Source organism: Mus musculus, chromosome 17, assembly GCF_000001635.26.
Source record: "Mus musculus strain C57BL/6J chromosome 17, GRCm38.p6 C57BL/6J".
NCBI classification, from domain to species: domain Eukaryota; kingdom Metazoa; phylum Chordata; class Mammalia; order Rodentia; family Muridae; genus Mus; species Mus musculus.
In genome coordinates, this window is record NC_000083.6 from 90,621,777 (window position 1) to 90,649,586 (window position 27,810).

Sequence of the window (27,810 nt, forward strand, 5' to 3'; positions counted from 1 at the left end):
ATTATTATTTAATGCCTTTGGGGAGCATGAAAAATATAACCTAGATTCTGTGTCCATATAGCTAAGTTTGTCATGTGTCGTCAACCGCATCAGAAAAGTGGTTGCAAACAGCCAAGGACCAGCAGCTACACAACTCCTTCTACAGAATGCTTTGCTGGTGAGAATCTCTCTAAGTGTTTTCATTTTGAACAACACAACAGCCTCTTGGCACAATTAAGCCATGTATTCAATTTCATTGTAGTAACCCTAATGGTCACTAGAGGGAACGCTAACAGAACAATAAACAGTAGTGTGTATGTTTTTTTAAACTAATAAATGTAGTTGAATTTGTATTAATTCAATGTAATTAAATGCAATATGCTAGAAAGAATTTATTTTCTATTTTCTAAGCTATTACTGTACCCATCACAATTTGAAAATGTAGGATTGTCACGAAAGTCATGGGTTGTTCTGTTAACATCATCTTTCTAAAAAAAAATCTATATGGTTTCAAAATTTGGTTTTCTTCCTCTCCTGATTCGTGTTTGTGTGTGTGTGTGTGTGTGTGTGTGTGTGTGTGTGTGTGTGTGTGTGTGTGTGTATTTAATACTGTCAAGAAGTACAGTAAAACCTCATTCATTTTCACTTCTTTGAATTTAATGATAACATTAAAATTTATTGGGCAGAATATTGAATCTTCTCTTGGTGTGAGGATGTTATTGGTAGGGGGTACCTGCGAAAAGAGAAGATTTTTGAAAGGTCAAGCTCAGGTAGAAAAGTAAATTCAAGGATTCAGAAGAAGTTAATGGCAGAACTTGCATAAAATACAAATCTCTTTATGGAGGGACCTTTCATCTTCATTGGGTAAAGTAAACTTCTAAGCCCGTCCCTTGTCAAACTTCACAGCTTGTAGTAATTTTAGGTTTTAAATTAAATAAAAAATTTAAGGTGCTCAACTTCTAAAATTAAACAGTTCAATGTTTTCTTTGATTTTTTTTATCACTCCATAAATCATCCAGATCTGTGAGGTTTTACTGTAGCAACCTTGTTGATGGTGCCTCTAATCAGGAAAGCATTATCAGTCTGTAAAGGAGCCTGTGTCCTTATTGTTCTCATGGCTGTTTGCTGAGGGCCGCAGACTTTGGGCATTGAAGGGTTGTGGATTGCTGAGTGACAGCAAGATATCCCACACATTACTTAAGAACAGAAGAGATGGAGGACCACAAAGATGACTATAAAAGGAGAAGCCCATGGAGGAAGTAGGAGCAAGTATGAATTGAATATTCCATGTGCATCTTATCTAACATATTCAGACATTTGTTTTTGCAAAGGTGTCATCTATGACCCATTAAAACATCAGAAAATATAATAGGAGAAAAATTCAGCTTGAGGCATCTTAAAACCTCATAATTCAAAGTTTCAAATTTCATCTCACTGATAGGGCGTCCCCGTAGCCTTGTTGGTAGGAATCACAAAGCACTAAATTATGAGTATAAAAAAAAATTAAAAAAAAAAACCCATAACATAAAAAAAAGTGATGCCCACCAAAGCATTGCTCAGTTGTTTTAACTTTCCATAGCAAACAGGCTAGTCGATAAACATTTGCAGGCAAAACTGAACAAAAAGTGAGACGTGTTAGCTGAATTGCGGAAGGCCTGTTTTACCTAGATTGACCGTGAGTTTCACACGTCCTGCATCTAGCTCCAATCGAAGGGTGTCTGCAGAGTCTCTAGAAGTGGTCGCCATCAGGATACCATATGCACGCTGGGATCGGAACCGCAAGGACACGTCCTCAGCCTCAGTGTGCATCACCACCGGAAGCTGGATTTTCATGAACATGCTCCCGTCGTAGCTCAAAACCGTTGCCTCTACGGAGGGAACCGGACACAGTTCAGTTTGCATTAGTGTAGTGCGCGCACATGTGGGAGGGAGAGAGGAGGCTGCTGAGTTTTCTTTCCGGGACATCAGTGGTAAAATCATCTCATCTGATTCAGAAATGAGTTTCTTGTTTTGTAATGGCAAGGGACATGCTAGCGAAGACTCCTTCCTTTGTTAAGTATATACTAACAATCGGAAAGACCCTCTACCTATTGCATATGTTATAGCATTGACCACATGGGGCTATCAATGTTTCATGAGTATAAATTCCCTTGTAAAAAGCATGGGCATGGTTTGAATAGCTACAGAGTAAGCCTGATGGCAAAATCTTCAATGATGTGTGCATGCATGGCCAGTGAGAGCTCTAACTATCCTACAAGATTAGCCAGGCTTGGGGTGCTGATTGATTCTGCATGAGCAAAAATTGAAGAGGATATTCCTGGACGATATCTAAGGTCAGGAGTGTCAGGAAAATCCCTGGGAATAGAAGCTACTGTCAATATTTTTTTTCACATAATCTACTCTAAAATTAAAATATTACTAAAATGTAGAAATCATCCTCTCTATCAAAGCTAACATTCTAAAGAAGGAAATAAAAATCAACAACATAAAAAAAAAACCAACAACATATCATCCGATAAGCAATGAGATTTCTACTGTGTTATTCTGTTTAATGAGAAAAGCTTTTAAAATACCTTAAACCATAATCTCGTAATCTCTTCTTTACAAGTAAGAAATAATTTAAGAACAAGCCTGGTGTCCTAAATATTGAAACACTACTAAAGCACCTGTAACTTTATACATGAAATATGGGTGTGGCCAGAAATAGGATTTGGATTTCTGTGGGTATGTTTCTAAATTAAGGCATATGGAAATCACAACACTGTCCTAAAGGAATGCTAACTTCACTACATGAAGGAATCAGTATCAAAACTGCTTCTGGCAGAGTGCTTAAGAAAGAGCACCCCTCAGTACTCAATACCATATGATGGTGAGACACTGAGAAACAAGTCTGAGTCATGTTGCTTTCTTGTTGTTTCTGGTCATTCAAAACGCCATTTAATAAAAGAAAAGCTACCTAGGATGAAAGCAAAGTAAGAGAGACTTCATTACTTCCATTATTTACACAGCATAGCCATTGGCTTTACCACCACACAGCACAGCTTTGTGGCTGTAACTACTCATTGTTATAGTTCTTTTCTGGGTTGGCTTTCAAAGTTTTTATATCAGAAAATCATGACAGTCCAAAGCTTTTCTAAGAGACTTATCATTTGTTTCCATTCAAGGCTTGAATGAGTGACTTGAATCTCTAAGTATTACACATTGTTTCCAGGACTCCCAGCCTTGAGCACACTAAATAGACCTTGAGTGCTTGCCACCTTGGGTTTTAGGACCTATTTGAGGACACATTGCCACATTTGCAATTTCCTACAGGAGCCTTGAGGAATAGAATGAATGCCTGCTGAGCTTGCTTTGCAACATAATCCAGCTGAAACAAAGGATGGGTCTGGGGGTTCTCCCTGTATAAATGCAGTGCTGAATATTAAACTTTGAGCCTTGATCAGAACCTTTGTCTTGGCTTCATCCTTCTCCCACATCCCATCCTTTTTCTTTTTTTTTCTTTCAGTTCCAGCCTCCCTTTCAGTTAACCCAGTTATCCATGGCCAATGGATGGCTACAACCTATAAATGTTAGGTCCTTTCAGAAGTCTGGATTTTGATGAGCAATTCTTCTGAACAACATGGCTCCCTCCTCTGATTGAACTATTACCCCTCTTGTTTTTAACTGTAACTTATTTGTTTGGATGGTGTCATTTGCAACTGCTCTTAGGAAAATGCCCTAAGGAAGCAGGTCAGTCACTCACCACTCAGGCACCATAGAGCAACTGAGCCAGACACAGAGAGACCCCATAAAGGCTTCTTGAATTAGTAAGTGCTATCTACCCTGAAAGCACCTGAAAGACCTTTTTGGCATGTGGATACAAAGCTTGTATAAACACTCCCCAGAGCAATAAAACATTTATTATGTCTACTACCAGACCAAGCAAATTTGTAATGTCCAAAAAAAAAAAAAAAAATCAATCAGTCTAATTTGAAGGTGAAACTACAAAATAGTTTTGTTTTGTTTTTTAAATTTTTTAATTAGATATTTTCTTCATTTACATTTCAAATGCTATCCCAAAAGTCCCCCATACCCCCCCCCTCCCCTACCCACTCACTCCCACTTCTTGGCCCTGAAGTTTCCCTAGTCCAAGTGTGCTAGACTAAGGGGCCTTTCTTCCCAATGATGGCCGACTAGGCCATCTTCTGCTATGTAAGCAGCTAGAGATACGAGCTCTGGGGGTACTGGTTAGTTTGTATTGTTCCACCTATAGGGTTGCAGACCCTTTCAGCTCCTCTGCTGCTTTCTCTAGCTCCCCCATTGGGGCCCTGTGTTCCATCCTATAGTTGACTGTGAGCATCCACTTCTGTTTTTGCCAGGCACTGGCAAAGCCTCCCAGGAGACAGCTATATCAGGGTCCTTTCAGCAAAATTTTGCCAGCATATGCAATAGTGTCTGCGTTTGGAGGCATGGCCCCCCAGGTGGGGCAGTCTCTGGATGGTCCATCCTTTCATCTTAGCTCCAAACTTTGTCTCTGCAACTCCTTCCATGGGTATTTTATTCCCTATTCTAGGGAGGAATGAAGTATCCACGCATTGGGAGTCCTGCTTCTTGAGTTTCATGTGGTTTAGAAATTGTATCTTGGGTATTCTAGGTTTCTGGGCTAATATCCACTTATCAGTGAGTGCATATCAAGTGACTTCTTTTGTGATTGGGTTACCTCACTCAGGATAATATCCTCTAGATACATCCATTTGCCCAAGAATTTCATAAATTCAAAACAAAATGGTTTTATTTATCCTGTTACACCTGTTGTTATTCATAGATCTAATAGCTGAAAATATAAAGTGTAATCTTAAAATATATTATTTTATTTTCTGTTATCAAAATTTCAAATTAAATAAAAGTTTCTCCATGTAACAATGTTGTAAGAGACAGAAGTCAATGTAGATACCTGGAAGTAGCTTCCTAAGAAACAACTGAAGCATGGCTATGAGGTCACAGTGAGATCTAAAGTGATACTTGAACTTAGTTTTCCTTTTCTAACCTTTGTTCAATCATGCAAACCAACAAATAATTCAATAAAAGTGATACATCCATTATAGATTGCTTTGTTATTTTGCTATCATATAGATAAAAGGACTAAACTATTATTTGTTTATTTGGCTTAATTAATGTGCATAACTACTCTATTATATAATAATATTTGAAATAATTTCATTTTTATTTATAAATAGCTCAATTTGAACACTAAGTTGAAAACTCATCTTTTTAGAAATATACAATCAACAATTAGTCAAATATATTTTGAACTATAACCCAGAGTAGAAAAAAATTTCAGCTCATTAGCCTTTACTGTTGTCCAAAACGAGTCAGGAATGGCATAGTAGTAAAGTAATAGAAGTTGAGTGCCCCAGTATGCCATTTCAAATACGTCTCAATGTGAAGATAACTTGATAAATGACAACTGAAAGCATAAATGATTCCTCATAATTAGAGTTGATGTTTAATTTGGCAAGAAATAGAAAATGCACAAGGTTGGAGTCTAGAACTTTCAAATAAATGTAAGACAACATTCTGACATTTGAAGGTTATGCTATTAGGCAGCATCTTTTAACATTTGCAAAAAAGTATTTTATCATTTGGAACATCAAAAGAGAGTCCTTCCGTAGGATAATTCCAAGACATTTCTTCCCAGCAGGGAAGGAAAAAGTTTCAACTTTGTCGTCTCTATATCCTTCTCCCTTGTCATTAGATTTGATAAATTTGCTTTCTGCAGTATTCCTGGTTTCAGCCTAAAGTGTACACCTGTGCTGAGTTTTGCTGAAAGGCAGTCACATATTGTGATCAACGATGAAAATCAGACAGGGAGCCAAATTATATTGCTCTGAAATCTGTCCCTCCATCTGTTAGAATGTTAACAAACAAGTATGAAGTGGACCTCTGGTGGCACCAGTGCTCTTATTTCACATTATCTCTGAGAATAATTTTTATGTGATCTAACCTTCAAAACTCATTACATTAAAAAACACATAAAGAAAATGCAATAGTTAATATCTATGCAAGACACCATTTCTGCAATAGCCTTTCTTAGATCATCAATATGTATAGAAAAATACTATCTTCCTCTGTAAGTCACAGAGATTTTTGTGATGTATTTTTCTTTGCTTTCATAATGTGGAATTAAGCATAACTGCAGTATCATTCTATGATGTGGCATATATAGACTGAACCACATTCTAACAATTTATTTTTAACGTTAAAACAGAAACTTTATATGTGTGATTTTATTTCACGAATTGACAGTGAACTTTCATGATTAACAACCTAGTTTGGTGTGATTGTATCTGGAGAGGATACAGAGTTGAACATTTCCTCTGGAATTTGAAACTCAAAGGTCCAGGGACGATCTTGTTTTTGCTGAACTAGGGCACAGCGGAGACCTGGACAGAAGGCACATTATTCTGTGGTGTTGAGCCTGGCAACCATCTTATAACACTCTTGCTCTCAGGATATGCAGAGTCATGTGGATAAAACATCAGTCTAGAAGAGAAATATCTTCTTGCAATATGCTGTTTTAGTTCAGAACAAAAATAATATGATACCACTATTTTATTCTCAAGTAATGACTAACTTAGAGACAAAGAGATCTGCAGGAATGTCTAGCTAACCATAAATCAAAACTGTATGTTAAATCCTAGTGATGATGCTTGCTATTACACTTTTATTTGAGATCTGTATATGATTTCCATCTCTACATCTAATTACTGCAGGATATAAATATTCCCTTTCTTCTCTTCTGACTCAGAAAGCTCTAACATTTTTATTTTCATTTTGCCAGAAGTAGTAGCAGGATATTGCCACAGGGTGGTACACCATGCATATTTAACTGGCTGCTTTTGCAATTCATTTGGCAGTAGAGTTACACACTTTCTCTAGCTGCACTTAACCAAGAGGCACCGGATAACTGGCATGTTTTTGAGTGATTAAAATTGAAACCAAATTTTAATTCACAGACGTCTGCTAATCTCACATTGTGCCTAACTGTATTTTACTGTGTGAGCTATGTCATTTGTTCCTCTCTCTTGGCAGTTTTCCAAAACAAAATAAACAAACTAATTAGTAAAGAGAAGGCAAAGAGGAATTTATAAAGAGTATACTCATACAAGCTAAAGGATGACAAATCAGCTAGGCTCAAATGTTAATTCCCAGTTATTTCAGTAGTCCTATAAGGGGAATGACTACGTTTACATGTTGTGAAGCAATCTATTGACCTCTCTAGTTTAATTTCTGACATAATAATGATGGTATTTTGGTACATGGATTAATGTATAATTATGCTATTTTGTTAGTATTAGTGTTGGCAATCATGCTGACAAGCTAATGTATTTAAGATTAACAACAACAACAACAACAAAAAACAACCAAAATCACTGAATCACTGTTTATAAATGCCTACCTTGTCCTTTTAAACTTTTAGGTTAAATTAGAACTATTTTTAAGGTTGAAGAAAACCAAGTAACTGTGCATGGCTTTAGGAGAAGTGCATGGTAATGGTTAGGTTGAGTCCCTCAAGGACAGATGCTATTTGTACCATGAGAGGTTGATGGAGCAACTCATCGATATTTTTTTCCATATTGATTTTTAGTTTTATTATAGAAAATAAGTGACAATGAGTGTAGTCACTAAACCATTGATTTAAAGTCATGGGTTGATTGATGGCTATGCTTGCTAGCCTTTGTTTTTCTGTGAGCAGGGGTCTTTACAGACTGGCTGTTTACATAATCCTCATTCTGTTTTCAACACTCATCCCTCTCCTGGCAAAAAGAGAGGACGAGAAAATCAGGTACCTTTATATTTTTCTGAGGGGTTTGACTATACATAGTCTGCAGAGAAAAAAATTAGATATGTAGGTACAACCGTGAGCAGTTGAAAACCAGACAGAAGAAGCATCCACTGTGAGTCAGACATCTCATCACACTTTCAGAGCAGTGGACACACTTAACCAAGCCATTTGAAAATTATTAAAGGTGCTTCACTTATGGCCGGTCTTGGGATGTGGACTACAGGTTACTTCGCGAGAAGCTGCTATGTTTCTGTTAGTAAATGTTTCTTGCAGGGGACTAGTTGCTAGAATTTGGAAAGCCTACCTCTCTCACAGGACCTGCCGAGATAGCCTGTTCCGGAGCAATCGCAGACGTATCTGTTCCAGCCATCTCTGCACATGCCATTGTTTTTGCAAGGATTGCTAAGGCACGGTTTTGCTGTCTCTTTTGAGCAGGATGGCTTCACTCCAGCAGTGCTCTGAATTTCCGCCATCTGCCGGATGTCTTTGCTCTGGCCATCAATAAATAGGTCCCGGATGCAGCCCACGTAGCCGTAGTTGAGCAGAGCAGTCCACACCTCGGTAGGGAAGACTAGGCCAGCCTTATTTTCTGGCAAGCCACCCAGGTACAACTCATCATCTAGGTCCAGGATCTCACTCTCACCGGGAGCTGTGTAGGGAGTGCGTAGTGTGTTGACAGAAATGGTACCTGTTACAAAGACAAGAGAATATGAAGTTGTTTAGGCATGCAATGAGCTCTGGTTCTCTCCTTTCCCTCTCTTCAGTAGAGTGTCTTAAGACACATTTCTATTTTTATACTTTTTTATTATTTTAAATTAAAATATAATTACATAATTTCCCCTTTGTTTTCCCTCCCTCAAAACCCAACCATATACTTCTCCTTGCCCTGTTTCAAAATCATGGCTTTTTAAAATATTTAATTATTTCTACATACAGATATGTATAGTCATTTCTTTTTTTATTTCAATGTTTAATACTTCCAAGTAAAATGAAGTCATCTATGGGATTATATATCTTTAGAAATAAACAAATTACAATTAATGTGGTCCTATTTGATTCCATAAAAACCACAGTATATACACAACTAATAGTAGTGTCATCTTTAAACAATAAAAAAGTGGACATTTTCTACAATGAAATATATATATATATAAAATATGTGTGCGTGAGTATTTGTATGAATTTGTGAGCCAAGGAAAGATTCTTTGACTGATTGATTACTCTGCTTGATTGAAATATTTCCAAAGTCCAAATGAAACTTTTTATAGTGCATAACTATACGAATTCATTTCTATGCTTTGGGCTTCCTTATAGCTATGCATATATAATAGAAGTCTCTCCTGTGTGTTTAAGAAAACACATCAGACTCTGGATTTTATCAAACAACAACAGGAATGTTCAGCCTTACACTTGGTGAAAGATTCAAGAAAAATCACTTGCTTCCTTTTAAACCAAACCACTTATCAAAATCAATAGTTTCCTTTTCCTCACAAGCTGAAAAAAAAGTCTTTTGATTTATAATTATCCATGATTCCAAGGCTCAAGTGTTAAATGAACAGATATTCATTCATATGGAAATAATTGAGAATTATAGAAAAATATGGAATCATTAAAAATGACTGAAAGCACATTTCTTTAAAAATTTAAACATGTCAGACCATAAAAATTCCTACTAGTAACTTATCATTCAGAAAATATATTTTTCTCTATGATGCAAATTATATTCACAAAACACCGCAAGAAGAACTCATTACTCCTACATTTGTAGTTTCGGTTTAAATCATAATGCGAGGAGGGGTGGGGGGAGACAGAGAGACAGAGGCAGAGACAGAGAGAGACAAAGACAGGAGGGTAAGAAAATAGTTAATAGCGGTGCATTTCTTTGGAGCCCTCAAAGCTCAGGGAGGAAATGCAAGTACAGCCATGTAGTACATTTGCTTGCAAAGAAACCCAAAGACCAGGGCCTTTCCCTAGTGAAAACATACATTTACCTAAGAATAGGAGGCTGTAGGTCCCCACTCTCCGCCCAGGAATATGTTAAATCCTGGCAGCAGAAACCATCTTGAACTAAGCTTCATAAAGGGATTGTCTTTCTGAGGGAGAAGGGCATGGAAGCCACTAAAAGAAACTGCCCAGTTATCCAAGTCATTATGGGGACATTTGTCTCTTTAGACTTTCACAGAAAGCAATGGAAAAACTCCCAGGGGAGAAACATAGACATTGCTATTTTGGTCTTGCCAGGAAAGGTGAATGGTGGGGAATTTTGATAGAGGCTGTTTAAAAAGAGAAAAAGACAAAGAACTAATTTATATTCTTCTCAATTGTGGCAATGTTTAGAAGAAAATTCTCAGAAGCACATTAAACCTATAAAAATGTTTTTAAAAATATAGTAAAGGAAATTATAGAAAATGAAATACATAATATTGAGGTGAGCGGACTCATACCTAATATAATGATCACTACATTCACTTTTAAAAAGAATTGTTTTGTAACCCATATTGTCCAAAATACCTCACCAGCAAGTGCATAGATGGGCCCTATCCTCTATAGCAGTTAATGTGAGTTATAGGCTGAAGAAAGCATATCTTGAGAAGAAGGCAAAAAGGCAGGCATAGAAAGCAACAGGCTAGAGGGAGGAAAAATTCAAGAAGTCTTCCTGGAAAAAGAAGTTGATAAAAGTTATATATGTGTAACTGAGAGGAACTATCTGAGAAAAACAACCTAAAAAAAAAAAAACAAACAAAAATACAACACTATGAGGAAAATGGGATACTTTTCTTTAAATAGCTTTTGCCCAAATTCCCCTGTTATTTATAGAACAAGCTTAATTCAGCTAAGGAAGATTAAAAAGCAATTGGCAAAACTAAATTGCTTTGAATCAGACTATTATAGTTCACAAATAAGGAGAATTCTCAGACATTTCTCAAACACAGGGATTTATTGGCTTGAGCAATGTTATACTCTCTGTTGCCTCCATATTATATCTAGAATACTCACTAGATCTGGAGTATGTGGTGTGTGTCTATGTGTGTGTGTCTGAGAGAGAGAAAGAGAGAGAGAGAGAGAAGAGAAGAGAGGGGAGAGAGGGGAGAGGGAAGAGGGAAGAGAGGAGACAGAGAGGCATAGAAAAAGAGACAGCAACAGAGAAAAAGAAAGACAAAGACAGTGAATCCCTATGTATTTGCTTATGTGTGATATGAATGCAGTATGTGTGTGTTGTGTATGCACGTGTGTATAGGTATCTGTAACTGTGCATAATATGGAGGCCAGAGCAGGACATTAAGGTACTCCACTACAATGTTCCACCTTGTTCCTTTGTAGCATGGTCTCTCACTGAAGTTGGAAATAACTAGTTATTTTCAGTTTGGCTGGTAGTCAGAAAGCCTCAGTCTCAGACCCACCCACAACTCTAGGGTAAAGGAGTACAAGGGGCCACATCAATCTTGTTATATTAGTGCTCAGATAAAAATATAGTCTTGTGGTATAGTGGAGCCTCTTTTAGGTATATGCCCAAGAGGTCTTGGAAAATAGCTATTCCCTGTTTTTTGAGGAACCATCAAATTTCTTTCCAAAGCTATACAAATTTGCACTCCCACCAGGAATGGAAGAATGTTCCTTTGCTTCACATTCTCGCCAACACATGTTATCACATGAGTTTTTTATATTAGCCATTCTGAAGGGTATAAGATTGAATCTCAGAGTCGTTTTGATTTGCATTGACTGGTGACTAAAGATATTGACCATGACTTTATGTGTTTCTAGGCCATTTGAGACTCTTCTGTTTAGAATTCTCTGTTTAGCTCCATACCCCACTTTTTAATTTAGTTATTTGGTTAGCTGGTGTATAATTTCTTGAGTTCTTTTTATATTTTGAACATTAGAGTTCTGTGGGATATAGGGTTGGTGAAGATTTTTCCCATTGGATAATTGCTCAACTGCATTCACAGCATCTTTATTTATAATAGCCAGAAAAGTGGAGACAACCCAGATGACCCTCAACCAAAGAACAGCTAAAGAAAATGTGAGACATTTATACAAAGGAATTATATAAACTTGGCTATTAAAAACAAAGATATCATGAAATTTGCAGGCAAATATATTGACCTTGAGAATATCATCCTGAGTGAGGTAACCCAGACCCAGAAACACAAGCATAGAATGTACTCACTTATAAGTGGACATTAGTTATACACTGCAAGATAATCATGCTACAATCAATAGACCCAAGGAAACTAAGTAATAAGGAGGGCACAAGGGAGGATGCTTGAATCTCACTCAGAAGGGGAAATAAAGTAGACATTGGAGGTAGATGGAGGGAGGGAACTGGATGGGAGAGGGGGTGAAAAGTGGAACTGGGGTAGGCTAAAGTATGGGGAGAGAAGGAGTGAGTGAATAGACTGGGAGAGAGAAAGGAAATTGGTAGGGGACATTGCTGGGAATAGCTAGAGACCTGGGCTGAGGGAAGCTCTGGGAGTGTATGGGGTTGACCCTAGCTGAGGGTAGTGAGTCAGAAATGGCCACTTTATGTAGCCATGCAAGACTTCCAGTGGAAGGGAAGACATCAACCCACCCACAAACCTTTCAGCTCAAAATGTGTCCTTCATACAAGATATGAAGGGACAAGGATGCAGCAGTGATTGAGGGAAAAGCCGGGTAATAACTGGCCCAATATGATACCCATCCCATGGGAGAGAGCTAATCTCTGACATTATTAACGATACTCGGCTGTACTTGCAGATAAGGGCCAAACATAACTGTCTAGTGAGAGGCTTCATCCTGCAGCTGATGCCAGACTCAGAGACCTGAAATGAAGCAAAACATCAGCTGAAGCTCAGGAAGTCTTAAGGAATTGGGGATAGGATTGAGGGAACCAAAGGTTCAAGTACACCATGAGAAGAACTAGAGGGTCAACTAACTGGGCCCACCGGGGCACACAGAGACTATACCACCAACGAAAAAGCCTGCAGGGGCTACGCCTAGAACCCCTACAAATTTGTACCAGATGTGTAACTTGGTCTTCATGTGGGTCCCCTAAAAAGTTGAAGTGGTGGCTGTCTCTAACTCTGTTGCCTGGACCCCTTTCCAATACCTAGACTGCCTGGTTGGGCTTCAGTGGGAAAGGATGCATTTACTTTTGTTGTGACTTGATGTCCTAGGGTAGGGTAGTAAATGAGGAGGCTTCTATTTCTCTGAAGAAAGAGGAATGGGCAATAGAGAGAAATCTGTGAGAGTGGCACTGGAAGGTATTAGGGAGGGTGGGCTGTGGTCAGGATGTAAAGTGAGTAAGAAATCAATCAATGAAAAAAGTAGACAAAATAAACAAAAGCCAAAGACTCATTCTTCATGCTTGCACAGCAAATTCTCTTAAGTTCTCAGCTCCCCCACCCCAGCCTCCCATGTCTATACTCTGAGAGACAAAGCTTGTGCTAAGTATTTCACACAATCACAGATGTTCGACTTAACAGTGAAAATGAAGAAACTAAAGAAACTTGTCTTTTATGGGTTTTAAGGGCCTGCTTTGAACAAAATATTATATACAGTTATGTTCTGGTGGGTGGCTATTGACATATCCCAGGTAAGATGCTCCACACAACTTCTCATAAGTACCCTTATACTACAACAGTTTTTTTTTAAATTATATTTTATTTGAATATAAGTATCTTACATGTATGCAATGCATTTTGATGATGTCTAGCCCCACCTCCACTTCCCTAGTGCCTCCAGTTGGTCTCTGTTGTTCCCATTTTATTCTACACGTATAATTCCCAGAGTTCAGTAAATGTTGCCCTTATATACGCAGGTGTATGGACACCCACAGGGACATGGTAACCAACCTACCAGTGACCACACTCCACTCTTTCTCCTTCCATAGCCATCAACAGCTCCTCCACAAAGTGTGGGCCTCAAGCCCCCATCTCCATAAAGTAAATTTTTGCTGATCGTAATCATAGTTATATCATAGTTTTCATGTATATCAGTGGGTGCATATGTGCCTGAGTATATTCATACGAGCACACACATGTGCTCTCTCTCTGTCTCTGTCTCTCTCTCTTTGTCTCTATGTCTGTCTCTGTCTCTGCCTCTCTCTCTCTCTCTCTCTCTCTCTCTCTCTCTCTCTCTCACACACACACACACACACACACACACACACATTGAAAAAAATAACCCACAATATTGAATTTTATTTCTTCTAGGTACTCTGGTGTTTTCTGTGTTCTATTCATTTGTTAAAACAAATTCTGGTTGATCAAATATGTTTTGGAGCTTAAAAGATGGAAACAGCTCAGAAAACACTAAAGGTCAGATGCTCATCAATTATGAATCTTCACATTCCCTATTTTCCTTTGAATGTTAATTTTTGTGTTCCTGGGGAATTACCAATAAAATATCAGACGAAAAGTTAAAGGGAACCAATTCTATCTCTATTCAAACGTAATCCAAAAGACTTAGAAAGTTGATTTGATGAGACTCAAAGCTAAAAATAGATGACATACAAATACGTATACTAGATATTCATTGAATATTCTTTCTAAAGGAAGTATGACCAAAATAAAATAAGTCTTTTCTATGCATGGTCAACCTATATGGCCTTATATCTTAGAAGTATCTCTGAATATATGGTAAGGAGAAAGCATAGATGTTGAAAAAAATGATTTTTATATTTTGAATATTTTTGAAAATTCAAAAACTGTAAATTAAAAAGACATCCCATTGTTGTGGCAAAGCTCAAATAGATGTTTGCCTTTCAACTTACACATGTGTGATAATCCCTGACTAGACATATATGTGATTTCATTTTTAAAGTTATTTAATGACTTTACTATAAATATTACTCAAGAGATATATTTAGTTAAGCAGCAGAGTTATCACAGAATTGAATTAGTTCAAACCATTTAAGCAGGTACATATGAGGTTAGTAAAATTTAAATATAACAGTTCTGGCGTGGTATGCATTCCATAATACCCCTTGTAGTAACTGCACTTCAAGTTTCTAGTACATCAAATTAATACTTTACAGAAGAGAAATACTATCATATTTCAGTAATTAAAATTTGTGGAAGGTATCCATGTATAAGAATATATTTCAAGAACTGCTTCATTATACAGTACATAAGAATCCAAAGCACTTGGCTTCTAAAGGAATATAACTGCAGCACAATACTAAGACACATGTGTATTATGTGATTTTAATGTGCAAACTGCATTCATAACATTAGCTTTTAAACTACATGTTTTAACAGCATAGAGAAGGAGACTAAAAATCATCTAGTAAATAAGGTAATTGTATAAGAATATTCCAAAGCTTAAGGGAAAATTCAATTTTCATGGATCTTATGCATAAATGAAAAATCTGCAGAAAGCATCTCTTTGTTATAAAAGTTGAAATCAACTTTGTTATTTCTTATGGTGTTCATAATTTTCTACTGGCTTTTTATCCCATTTACATTTTTTCTTGGCTATTATAGTTCCATAATTAGCTTTTATAGTGAATAGAAAAAAGGTTGGAAGATGAGATTTTAAATAATCTAATGTGGTCTCAAGTTTTAAATTACTATGAATGTGTAAATTGCTAGAATGAAGGTTTAGTAAATAACAAAGTGTGATAGAAAATGCTTTTGTCTGGGGAAACTAATATCCAATGCCCAGCTCTTCAGACGGCAATTTAGCCAAACAGTTTGATTCATGGGCCTCTCTGCAGCTTTTATGCAAATTCAGCGGGTGGACAGGATCACCACTAAAAGTCCACCTTGAGTAATTCGTGGAATGACTGAATCTCACAAGCTGAGTTAAATGTCAATCCTATCTTTCTGTAATTCAGCACACAAAAGAGGCGGATTCCCGAAACTTATAAATTTGCTAAATTTTGACTCTAGTAAATCTCAAACTCAGTGAAAGTGTACAATAAAATCAGACAAGCCGAAGAATACATTAATAATAAATACAGTAGGATGTGAGACACCAAATGCACAGCTCTCCTAAAACTATAAGAAATATGTGAAAAAAACACTAAAATATTACAGTGTGTGCGGGCTGGGGGATCAAGGCTGATGAGACCAGTTGTATGGCTATGATTTTTCTGTACCTTTTTTTTTTAATGTCACATATAGTACTTAGTTAAATAAATGTAAAAAAATGTTAGAAAACACAAAAATACCATGTTAATATTTCCTTTTGAAAATTTACCTGTGAGTTCAGGAATCTAAGGAATAGGACAGTTATATATATAAAAACTTCAGAACAAAGTTTGGAAGCCTTAATGCCTCACACTGCAGAGAGTAAGAAAAGATACCCCACCCATATGGAGTGGATGAAAACGGCAGTTGGGATACTGGCTAATAGAACCAGTTTTAAATTACTATTGAAAATCAAATCAAGTAGCCCTGCCAGCTCTCAGCTTAGGAGAGAGACTGTTCATGGCAAACCTCAGTAGGTCTCACTGTGGGTGTTGACCAAAAACCTGAACAATGGCTATGAAGTAACATTTCAGTGGCTGTGATGTTAACTTGACTGCTACTGACAGCTTTCTGACACTGGGCATGCTCATTTTATGTTAACCCATAGTTGAAAAAAGGTTGGTAAGAATGTCTTTTTATTTGTTTACTAGCATATTCATAACACACAGCATGTTTCATTATATGCCTTAATGCTATGGTAAAAAAACAAACAAACACACAAAAAAACCCAAAAAATGGTGAAGCCATTAACTGTACGTCAATAATGAGTTGTCACATACTCTCCTCACCAACTCATTCCATTCCAACAGTGTCCTACAGTGAGCCAAATAAGGAAAGCTTATTAGGTAAGGAAATGTTTATTTATAGTGGCCTAGGGTGGTATAACATCTTCATCACAACTAAGATGTGCATCCTCCATCTTCACAGTGAGAAGACACACTTAAGTGCTTAGAACAGCAGTCAGCCTGCTATTGCAGATGCTTGCTGATGTGTTTGGTCATGTGAATATAAATGAACCCTGAGGGCCTGGTGTTCTAGGCAACTGTGCTGTGAGGCCTCCTTTCCAAATGCAGGCCATATACCTCCCAGAAAATAAACACGATCGCTCAGACATTTTTAAATAAAATAGGCCTCATAAAAATCTAATTAAACAAGTTAGGCTGAATATTCTGTTTATAGTGCAACGGCAAGTATATACATAGGTACACATTTACAATGATCAAAGAATTCTAAAACAAACTGCTATAAAGAAAAATTGTAAATAATTTGTATCTTCAAATCTTACTGTAGTAAGTAAATATAAAAAATAAATTTAATAAAATTTGATATAGAAACTCAGTGGCAAGTTGATTCTATTTGACAAAATAATTGGTAAATTACTGATAATATATTTTAGTCTTCCTGCTGATGGTTTAGAAAGATAACTACAGATACAGGACATTAATATGATTTACTAAAAATTATCTCAATGTATGCAACAAGATAGTAAGCAGAGACAATGGGAAAACCTTTACATTTGGAGGGCAAGTTCACCTCAAGACCTAAACAGTCTAACGGCTCTTCAAGTGGGACTATCTAAGAGTGGCAATTTATGGGTGGTATACACATAAATCAGTGCTGGTAATAGATAGCTAGCAAGCCCTGTTCACATTGAACTGTGATTACTACAAACCCCTAATTATGTGCTCTGGAGAGAGACTGCCTTTCACACTATAATTTCTAGTTCTTAAACCAGAACTCTATGACTTCAATTCAAATCTCAATGGTTTCTTAGCTGTTAAAAGTAGGCTTACCCATGAATAACCGCTGATACCATCTGCTGTGCCCTGCTGTACACAAGCAGAACTTGACAAGAATAATGAGCTTCCTCTTTATTTCAATGTGTAATGATAGTTTGCAAAGAAAGGAAAAAAAATGACTGGCAATCCACTATAAAATTTTTTGAGAGAGAATTCTTCACTGAGCCAAAGAGTTTAACCAAATTTAAATAATATTCTTACCCTAAGAAAACAATTATTAACCTTATCCTATTATAGGACAGTTTATACTTCAGCTAAACACCTGGGTAGCTGTTTGTTGTCACAGCTGGTACCAGCAGAGATACAGCAGGGAAATTTAGAAAGGGCGGAGGGATGGGAAAGATGTATTCAAATGATGTCCTGCAAAGTTGACAAGGATATGAACTTTTGTAGTATACTTATTAACTCAACAGTCATGGGCTTTTATCCTAGCAGCTAAGATATGCACATAGGATAGCTGCTTTTCTAAGACATAAATTGTTCACTTAGAGGCACAAGATTGTGCCTGTAGTTTTCATGACTCATCTTTTGTCAGCCAATTGCAGAATTAGATATAGTCAACTGCAGATAACTCAACTACTTCAGCTCCTGTGCTGGTGACTTTAAACCCCATAGGCAACAAAAGGAAGCTACATTGTCTATAGAAACTGCTGTGTTCAAGTTATACAAAAATGGGACAATTAAAGTCTGTGGTTCTTCCCTAAATTTGGAATAGAAGGTACTTCATAGGTTGGTAAAAATTCAGAATGAAGGTTTTCCCTTAATCAGCAGAGTTTGCCATACTTAGATGTTTCTGCTTGAGTAATCATTGTTGAGTTCTCTGACTCGGTCATGAGAGTAAGTTAATCTTCTAGCTGTAAATGTTCCTTCTGTATATGTCCTACTAGCTTGTTGCCTATATAGTGATAACTTTTAGTAAATTATATTATCTCATATCTTATAGCTGTGTTCATAACCCACTACCCATAATGACCTTCCATAAAAGTATAAAAATGAAGGCAGTATTTTTCATCTGCTAAGGGTTCACATACCCCTTTTAGTGAACAAAGGACCCAAAGATGGACAACTAGGAAGACTGGTGGTTATCTTCCTTGTCACTGACAGCTGCCTGGCCCAGTACTCAGTACTCAAGGAGAGGAGTACTAGTTTAGAAACATAACTACTTGTTTAATTTTTCTCTTACTTACAAGTTTGCTTAGCAATATAGGTATCTTGTGAGCAAGCAGAACTCGAATCCTGTCCTTTTCAAAGCTGGTTATTCCTGTAACAAGCCTGCAAAGCTATCTAAGGATGACTGACCTTTTTGTTTGAATTATTTGAAATATCTGAGTTTGGAAGTCCTCACTATCTTTATAAAAAGGCTGTGCCTGTTATTCTCTATTGTATAAGTGGCTCTCAAGAAAGCAATTAAATAAAATTATAAATTTAAAGAAGTTTCATTCACAAATAAAATTGCTACTACTCTTCAAATGTAAAAAAAATGATATCTCCTTAGGACTGTATCGACAACATGCTACTCTGTGTTTTATTCTGTGTGTAGTGAGGAGACAGACTGAGATACAGAAACAGAGAGATAGACAGATAGAGAGACAGACAGAAATTAAAATTAGTATGCACAATAAATTAGGAAATGTGGATATGAAAAAATTTAAATAGACTTAATCTCAGATGAGTTTCCTTTATAAACTGTTTTGGAAAATCCCAATTTCAGTTATGTTTCTTCATTATTATGACTTTAATTTTACTTCAGATTAAGAAAATCAGTAGTTACACTGACATCAAATAGCTATGATTGTTTTAATTATTTAGTATCTAAGTCAGTGAAAGCAGTGATTGAAAGAGTGACTCAGAGGCTCCAGTCCCTACAACCAAAATACTCTGGCCTTCTAAATGGTTTTGGGAATTTATCTAGGGGTTATCCAGGGAATTCAATCATTTGTCACTTCAGAAGCTAGCCCAAATTGTCTTGTTGAAATAGCCATACTATCTCTTTTTTTTGTGATATGGAAAACAATTTTCATAGAACCTTTGAAAATAATTGATATAAAAATGGGTAAATTTAACCAAGATTCTGTGTTTCTTGGTTTGAACTAAGCAACAAATGCTTGCATCTCTACAGCAAAATTCATAATATTGTTTGGGTAAAAGGAAACTGCAAAAATATTCATTCAAATTTTAAAAGGCAGATCTATGCCAGATCAATTCAGTGTGCAAATATAGAACTTAATTAAAATACTATATATAAAATATTAACAGCTGCAGCTATTAAAATGACATTATGCTCCCCTGAGCGAGGCTCACATAATGTGAGCTACCTTATTTAACTTGTTGAAGGGCAAAACTTGGCCTTATTTTTCTCAGTGTTTGTTCCAATTCTCTTATCTGATATTTTAATCACAGAAAAGTGATTTGCCATTAAATATCAACAAGCACAGGGAAGTCCATTTTTCTAATGGATTCCAAGAAATATCTTATACTTTAATTCCTCATCAGGTTTGCAAATAAAACTTAAAATAATGTTTTATTCACTCAGTACAAAACTGAGCTTTCTGAGTAAAAATCGATGGTGTCTGTCTTTGGTATTCTCTAGTGAAGGTTTACATGAAGCAGATAATAAACATACAATAATGATGATTATGATGATAGAAAGACATCAGCCACATGACATTAGACATCCTCTGTCATAAGAATTATGGGACTTATTTTAAAATTGTATCCTAGGTATATGCACAGTCCTGATACCATCTCCAACAGAATATTTAAAACACTAGATCATGCCATATTCCCACGTCCACTTTAATTCTTTATTTGAAGGTTCCTAAGGATAAATTAGATACTATATCTTCCAGAAAGTCTGAGCCAGGGCAGAGAGTTTAGTATTGCTTTCTGCATTCCATTCAACAAAAATTTCTTAGTTTACACCAGAAAAAATAGAGATGAACCTGATCCCCAACCTTTTTATGTTAATGACATTCAGGAGCAAAATTTTCCCAAACAGCAAAGTTAGAAATAAATTTTCTGAGACAAGTTGGGATAAAACACTGGCTTCTGAGTTTTGACATATTTGGAACCATTAAACCAGTCCTTCCTCTCTTTTCTGAGTTTCCACCTCTTAATTTTATTACATTAAAAAAGTACCTCTCTGGTTGATTTTTTTCTTTCTTTCTTTCTTCGAAGTTCATACTAAACAAAGTCCAATTCGTTAAGCAGCTTTTAAACTGCAGTGGAAATATTATGTCTTTTGAGAAAACTTCCCTCTTAAGGGAATAAAGGCAGAAAATGAGACCTAGGGGTAACACCCTCTGTTGGAATTTCAAACATCTCAAAGAAAAGTTGGCTGAAAGGTAGATTTAAAATCCCACCACAGAGACTGAAGTGTTTTGCACACAACCCTGATACATTTTTGTGCAATATTTTTTATTTATTTATTTTTACATTTTGTAATTAAATGTTCAGATACCTTCAAATGTCCAATGACATAAAAACAGCTGAGTCTATAAGAACTTTAAAATCTATTATTTGCAAATTCAGGATAAAATTTCTTGCAAGATCTGGTAGGACTTGCCTTGATGTCTAGGAAGTATTTGCTTAAGGCACAAGCCATTTGATCATTTGGATTTTGGAGATTCAAATAATGAAGTAAATTGTTAAATTACCTGACCGTCCATCCCGTTGGAAATCCACGTGATACCATTCTCCATCATTGACTTTCTTCTGCAGGGCTTTGATTTTTATAGTACCTGATCCCATGTCTAAGAGGAGGTACAAGTGGCCATCCAGCATCTCAATAGCAAAAAAGTCAACCTTAATCATCTGTGGGTGCTTGGCATCCTTCTGATGTCTTGGCTTGCCATGGCTAAACAGGATGAGGCCATTTGGCTCCGTTGTACGGAAATCAAATGATATTGAGCCTGTTTTCTTTGCATTCCACTTAGGCAAAGAAATGAAAGATTCCGGGGTCTCAAAAGTTATTGGGTCTAAGGTTGCCACATTTTCACACTTAAAAGCCACCACACCGTGAATCTTCATCTTAGGATCTCCTTGCTTGGCAAGTCGCGATAATTCCAGCCTTACATCATTATTTTTATATACAACCTGTGGGTAGAGAATAGCAGTGAGAATATAGGCTTTATACTTAAATATGTATAGCTTGTCTGCAGCTCATGGAATTTTGAAGTAACCATGAAAACCATAAAATATTAATTGATTTTATTGTTTTTTTTTTCAAAGAAATTTCAGCTCTCAACTCACTGATAAAACACCATTTGATTATTTAGCCCAAATGTAAAGATACGTAAATCCAGAAACTGATACAGATACTTCTATTATGTACCTTTACCTTGCAAAATAATTATGAGAAGTCGGTGTGCTGAAATTCACCACAGTCGCCACTAAAATTAAGATGACAAAATCTGTCTTGCACCGGGCGGTGCTAATAGTTGAGTACTGTTGGGAGACATAGAACTAGAACATGTGGAACAGTCTTCAGAGTCCTTTCTATCTCAGGTCCTGGTACTTTATTTTTAATGTTTGCAAATATCAGGTAAATGTACTGTATTCTTGTTTTCCCAGGTTCTTCATCTAAAGGCACAAAGGTGGTTCTTGTTGCGTGGGGGTAGTCATTGGGATTTTTGGACATGAAATAACACACAGGGAAAACTACTTGGCGGGCTCTTAATATCATGAATCTGTTATTACATTAAATTAGCAAAACTCGTAAGTATTTTGATATAAAAGCAAGAATCATTTCTTTACAAAATGCATATGCTGGGTAATCACATTTATGCACATATAGCTTACACCAACATAAGGGTGAATTCATTATTTATATAAGGATGAGTATAAATCCATCTATGGGGCTGAAAATTTCACAGACAAAAATATTGCCAAGTTCTAAATTTATTTATTCACAAATAATATGAACCAAACCAACACAGTAGGTATTTATTTCAGAGGCATGGCCAATTGACCCAGGATAGATAATGAGCTTCTTAATGTGACCAGCCAGTGACTAGCTGTCCATGTCAGTGCTCAAGAGTTTAAGGTTCAGGATCAGCTTCTAGAGTTCAAATTCAGATATGAGAGTTACAAAAAGTATGATCTTCATAAACTTCATTTTTCTCACTTCAAAGAGGCAACATACCACCGCATGACTGTAATGATTAAATTAAAAAAAAATGCATGTGTAAGAGAAAAATCTATATCAAGGCAAGGCAATGTCAACTGCATTATAAGTCTTAGATAATAGCTATTATATCAGCCTACATGAGAATAGTATCTCTTTATCATATCTGAAAAATTACTTCTATTGTTTTCTGTTAGAAAAAAATAGAAAATGAAGCCCATAATTGGTTTTTATATTTGATTTTCATCAAATAAATAAGTGACATCTTTTCAATGTGGAGCCTGTGGCTTCAGTTTTCTTTTATCTTCAGGACAGATTACTATAAAGCACAAGATATCCTTTATTCTTTGAATAAATATGTACAATGGCTTAATAAGCATCTACTGACAACAAACAAAGAGAAAATGAATTAAAGCAATCACAAAGAGGAATTATACTAATTCTTAAGAATACTGCCTTGAAAGGAGGAAGTGCTATTACGCCTCAGGAAAGTTGATTTAGGGTCTTCTTTCTTTGAAGATCTTTAGCAGTAGAGAAAATTTCTTTATGGGTGATTTTCAAAGCTCTCATCATGACTTTTGTGCTACTCAGCCTGCTAATTTTTCATCATTCCTTGGTTATTTTATGTTAGTATTTGGAGATAATTTGGGCATTCATTAGGACTGAGCATTTTCTGATCTGCGTGACACAGATGCCTCCATTCATCAATGCAACTTGTTAGCTGTAAACTCAAGCTGCTTTCATTGAAGTCACCATATATGACACGAAGTTTGTCTATGGATAGCTGTCTTATCTCATGGATAGAGAGAGATGAAGGGTGTAAGATTAATGAGACTGTTAGCAATGATTTTAGTTGCAATCTTATAGTTTTGTGTATTTTAACAGTGAGGGTATTTGGGAATATACTGAGAAAAAATAGGAATTTTTCCCTTGGATATATTACTCAGAGTTAGCCAGACAAAGTACCCCCCACTGAGACAAAATGAATTCCAACATTGATCTACAACTTTGTATAAGTAGGATACTTACTCAGTCTTGCATAATACTAATTCAGTGCCCAGCATACGCAATCATTACATGTTTACTAAGAGCTGAATCAAATTCTTTTTTCACTTTGTCAAACCAAGTTCTCAGGTCATAGACTTTATTAACGTTTTATAATTATACTTTAAGGAATGTAAATAGACTATAAAAAATGTGGGGTTGTGAACCAACCTCAAAACCAAAGTACCACACATGTATTTTTCTAGGGAAATGTTTAACCATTTGTGGATATCCAGTTTGATAACAAGTTGGCCTATACAGTGGAAAAGCTTATGTTGAAATTCATTTTGTAGGACATGAAGTACTTCTACAGTGAATAATGCCACGTGAAACACAGAGAGAAGAAAATTTATCTTCTGAGCAGGCCCATATTGCTCATTTTTCCTCCCCATTTTGTGTTCCCTAAAAGGCTCCTATGGAAAACAGAAAAGCAATCTGAAATGGATATATTTTTCACTCTCAGGTTACCACATTTCTTTTATCTGACCTACATTCCATAATTACCCTATTTTCCAGTATTAGACTGACTCTTATAATGACCCAACTCCGGTTCAATTATTTTAACAAGTGGCTTTAAGTGTTCTAAGCCTTCTTAGAATTCATGCATGAGCTATTTTTGCTTTTTAAAAAAAGAATATGGGGCTTAATCATAAGGTTACTTTATGATTGCTCATGGAATTGTGTCTTATTTAAAAAGAATAGTTCCACTTTTGAACCAATACATACATATAGGAATATATATATATGAACCAATACATACACATATGGATATATATAATTGAATATATGTATATATTCAATTGGATATATATAAATATATTCAATCTAATCATTGGCAGTACTAGTAAATATTAATTTAGATCTAATTTTAGAATCTAATTAAGAGCATGGAGGGATATTGATATATTTTTATATCATTTCAAAATGTTGAAGTTCATTTCCCTGCTCCATTAGCTACCACCTATGTGCCAAAGAGAGACAGACAAGATATAGCTTTCAGAGTTTGCACTTTGCTTGTTTTCTTCTTTTAATTTTTGTTTGTTTTGTATTTAAACTGCCACATAATTTTTATGCATTATTATTACATTTTTCCTTTTTCCTTTATATGTTAAGGACTTTAAAAATGTCTATGCTTAATATGCAAGAACACAAAACAATTTCTAAATGTAGACTTACATTCAAGGTAGAAAATACTGAATATCAATACCTTATCTTGATAATAATACTGAAAAATATTATAATAATACCGAATATATATGCATATATATATGTAACCTTATTTTAATTTCCATACAATTATCTTTGCTTAGTGGTCTCTGTGTATCATATGTTCCTAATTTCTAAAAGAACATGTCCAAAGGAAGGCATTCCCTATGTGAACTCCTGGATGGTTCTCCTCTTAGTGTATGTGATTTAAGCCAGAAATGAAAGCACATGTTTTGTCTGTCCTGGTGCTGTCCGGGCGTGGATTGAGATGCTATGTGCTTCCCTATTTTGAGACAAATTCAAACACTAATCTATTAGGAAAGAGAAAGTTCAGACTACCTTAAAGTACACAGAGGTACCAAGCATTATGGTAAAGGCCTCCACAGAAGCAACGGATAGATACAGCTCTTCAGAGGAAGTCAGGTATGTGAAATTAGTGGGGAGACATTTGCTACTCACAGGAGTACTTTTAAAAATAAGGATATGCTCCAGTTAAGAGTTTTCAATGAGGTTTTTAGATTAATTAACATGCACTAATGATGTTTTTCAAAGATAAACTCTGACAGTCTTTAGGGTGGCTAAACTTTCTGAAAGGAGGAGCTATGCGGATGTCTAGGCATTGCACTGGATGGAGCCAGGCCAGGGGACACTAGAGGCTCTTTTTAAACCATCCTGGATTTTCCTCCCATACTTGAGAATGTTTATACATGAGGGTGTTTCCTTTTAACTTCCTTCTACCTAGGATCACTCCACGACTCCTCTTGGCATATGTCTGAAACACAACCCAAAGGTAATCTGCAAGCAAGGAATAAAAGAGTCATTTCAAACTACCTAGAAGTTGTACTTGGTTGGTGTAGTCAAAGGGACAGCTCAAGAAGGAAATTAAAATGTGTCAATATGCTTATATCCAATACATTATTCTTAAATAATGTCATAATAATATGTTTAATTCATTCATATAAGCACTGTTAGGAATATGCTAAAGTAAAATGTTTATGAAAATACAATTTTATTAATTCTCTTATAAAAACGAGTCCAGTGGAAGACCAAGAAAGAGCAGTTTATAGTTTGTTTTAAATACCTGTTCATTATATATCAAGAGTTTGTACAAGCAAAATACACTCAAATATAAAATTTCTATAGTATTAACTATAAATTAATTTACACTAAATGTATCAAAGTTGATATAACTGGTTGTGATATAAATTATAGTATGTGATATATCTCTCAAAAATAGATTAGTAGCCAGGTATGTTTGTATATAGCTTTCATTCCAGCACTTTGGAGGCAAAGCCAGTTGGATCTCTAGGAGTTTGAGGGTAAAGTGGTTTACACAGTGAGTTCCTGTCTCCGAGGAAAAATGGTAAGTATATAATATAGATCAATGAATGCTATGCATATAAACAAATATACATACATGATATTTGATCATTTTAAACCTAAAATTTCCTTTTTAAAACACTCAGCAAAGGTCTTGAACTCAAAGTAGAGTTTTGCATTTTTAAGGTTTGCACGACCCAAACCAAGACAGACTATAATTAAAAGAGAAGAATAAATAAATAAAAGGAGAGGAGAAGAATAACTCGCTTCCCTTATGACTGAGAGTAGAAAATTAAGTTAGGCATGATGGGTCCTGCAATCCTAGCACTCAGGAGGCAGAGGCAGGAAGATTATCCCAATCCGTGTAGCCTTGGCTACACAGTAAATTTCAAGCCAGCAGATTGTGTCTAATAACAAAAACAAAAGAAAGGGAGAACAAAAGGAGGAATTTTAACACGTTTTCTATGTTCTGACCACATACGGAGATGGATAAATAAACAAAGATCACTAGGGACACTTTTCTTTAGGTGTCATGGACATTGTTATCCATTGTTGTCTTGATTTCTTCTACCAAACATCATTTATTCTGAATTTCATTTCTTTAAAGTGGTAAAAGAACATTTCATTGACATTAAAAGGCCGGGACTAATGGAACTGTGAGACACAGACTTTGTCACTAGTAAACTGTACCACCTATGGCTGTACCACTCATGCAGTTGTGTGCTGTGATGGTGACTAAGGAACAAATAGCATTGAGAAAGAAAAGGCAGATGTACGTAGCTCCCACACAAAGTAACCCAATAGGATGCTAATAAAGCCACTCTACACCAAGACACCTGAATATTATGGAGGCGAGCACAGGGAATTTCACAGATGGCAGAGCTTTTTTTTAAGGGAGGTTGATTGGTTTTTTCCCTGGAGGAGGATTTGGTGGTTTTGCCACAAATTTAATCCTATTGAGAGGTAGACTGCAGACAAAATCTTTAGCTAAATATGTCACTTTTTCCAAACAAAAATAACAAAGCTGGTTAGAAAAGATAAAAGCAGACTATAATAACATTTATCCACAAGAGCTCATGACATTTAAATTGATACCCTAATTTCTTTAGAGTCTGGATGGGAAAAAAAAACCAGTACTTTAAGCAATGTAAAGAAACATTCTGTCTCAGATTTAGTTAGACAACCTAGTGTGTCCTATTCACAAAAATGAAAGCCATCAGTGCTTTGCTCTTCCCACATACAATAAATAAAGCCATGTGGGCAGCTCTAGATGCAAGCCGATAAAGTCAACTTGGAAATCAGACTGTCCTGCTCCAGGGTAATAATTTCCTATACTGCAGCCTTCAGTGCTATCCTCGGTGAGCAGCTGAAGAATCAGGACTAATAAACCATGAAACCTGTTTTATTCTCACAGCACTGAATTCACAATGACTTTAGGACATGAATTTCAGAAAGTTGGTCTCAAACTTAAGTAATGTCACGTTTGATGCGGAGCCGCAAAGTAGTTCACAAGTGATGCCATTTAGTTAGACACTGAAAGAGTTACCTAGAAACAAC

At 36.0% G+C, this 27,810-nt stretch overlaps 1 protein-coding gene across 37 annotated transcripts in view; it reads right to left on the minus strand.

Annotated features, from left to right (window-relative positions):
- Positions 1 to 27,810, minus strand: part of Nrxn1 (neurexin I) — a 1,059,516-nt gene that overhangs the window by 588,133 nt on the left and 443,573 nt on the right. For all 37 annotated transcript variants that reach the window (NM_177284.2, NM_020252.3, NM_001346957.1 and 34 more), the window contains 3 exons: positions 21,215 to 21,653; positions 8,109 to 8,492; positions 1,644 to 1,847 (listed from right to left, as the gene is read on the minus strand). In NM_177284.2, the coding sequence (NP_796258.2) occupies positions 1,644 to 1,847; positions 8,109 to 8,492; positions 21,215 to 21,653 (1,027 nt within the window). The remainder of the gene's footprint in view (positions 1 to 1,643; positions 1,848 to 8,108; positions 8,493 to 21,214; positions 21,654 to 27,810) is intronic.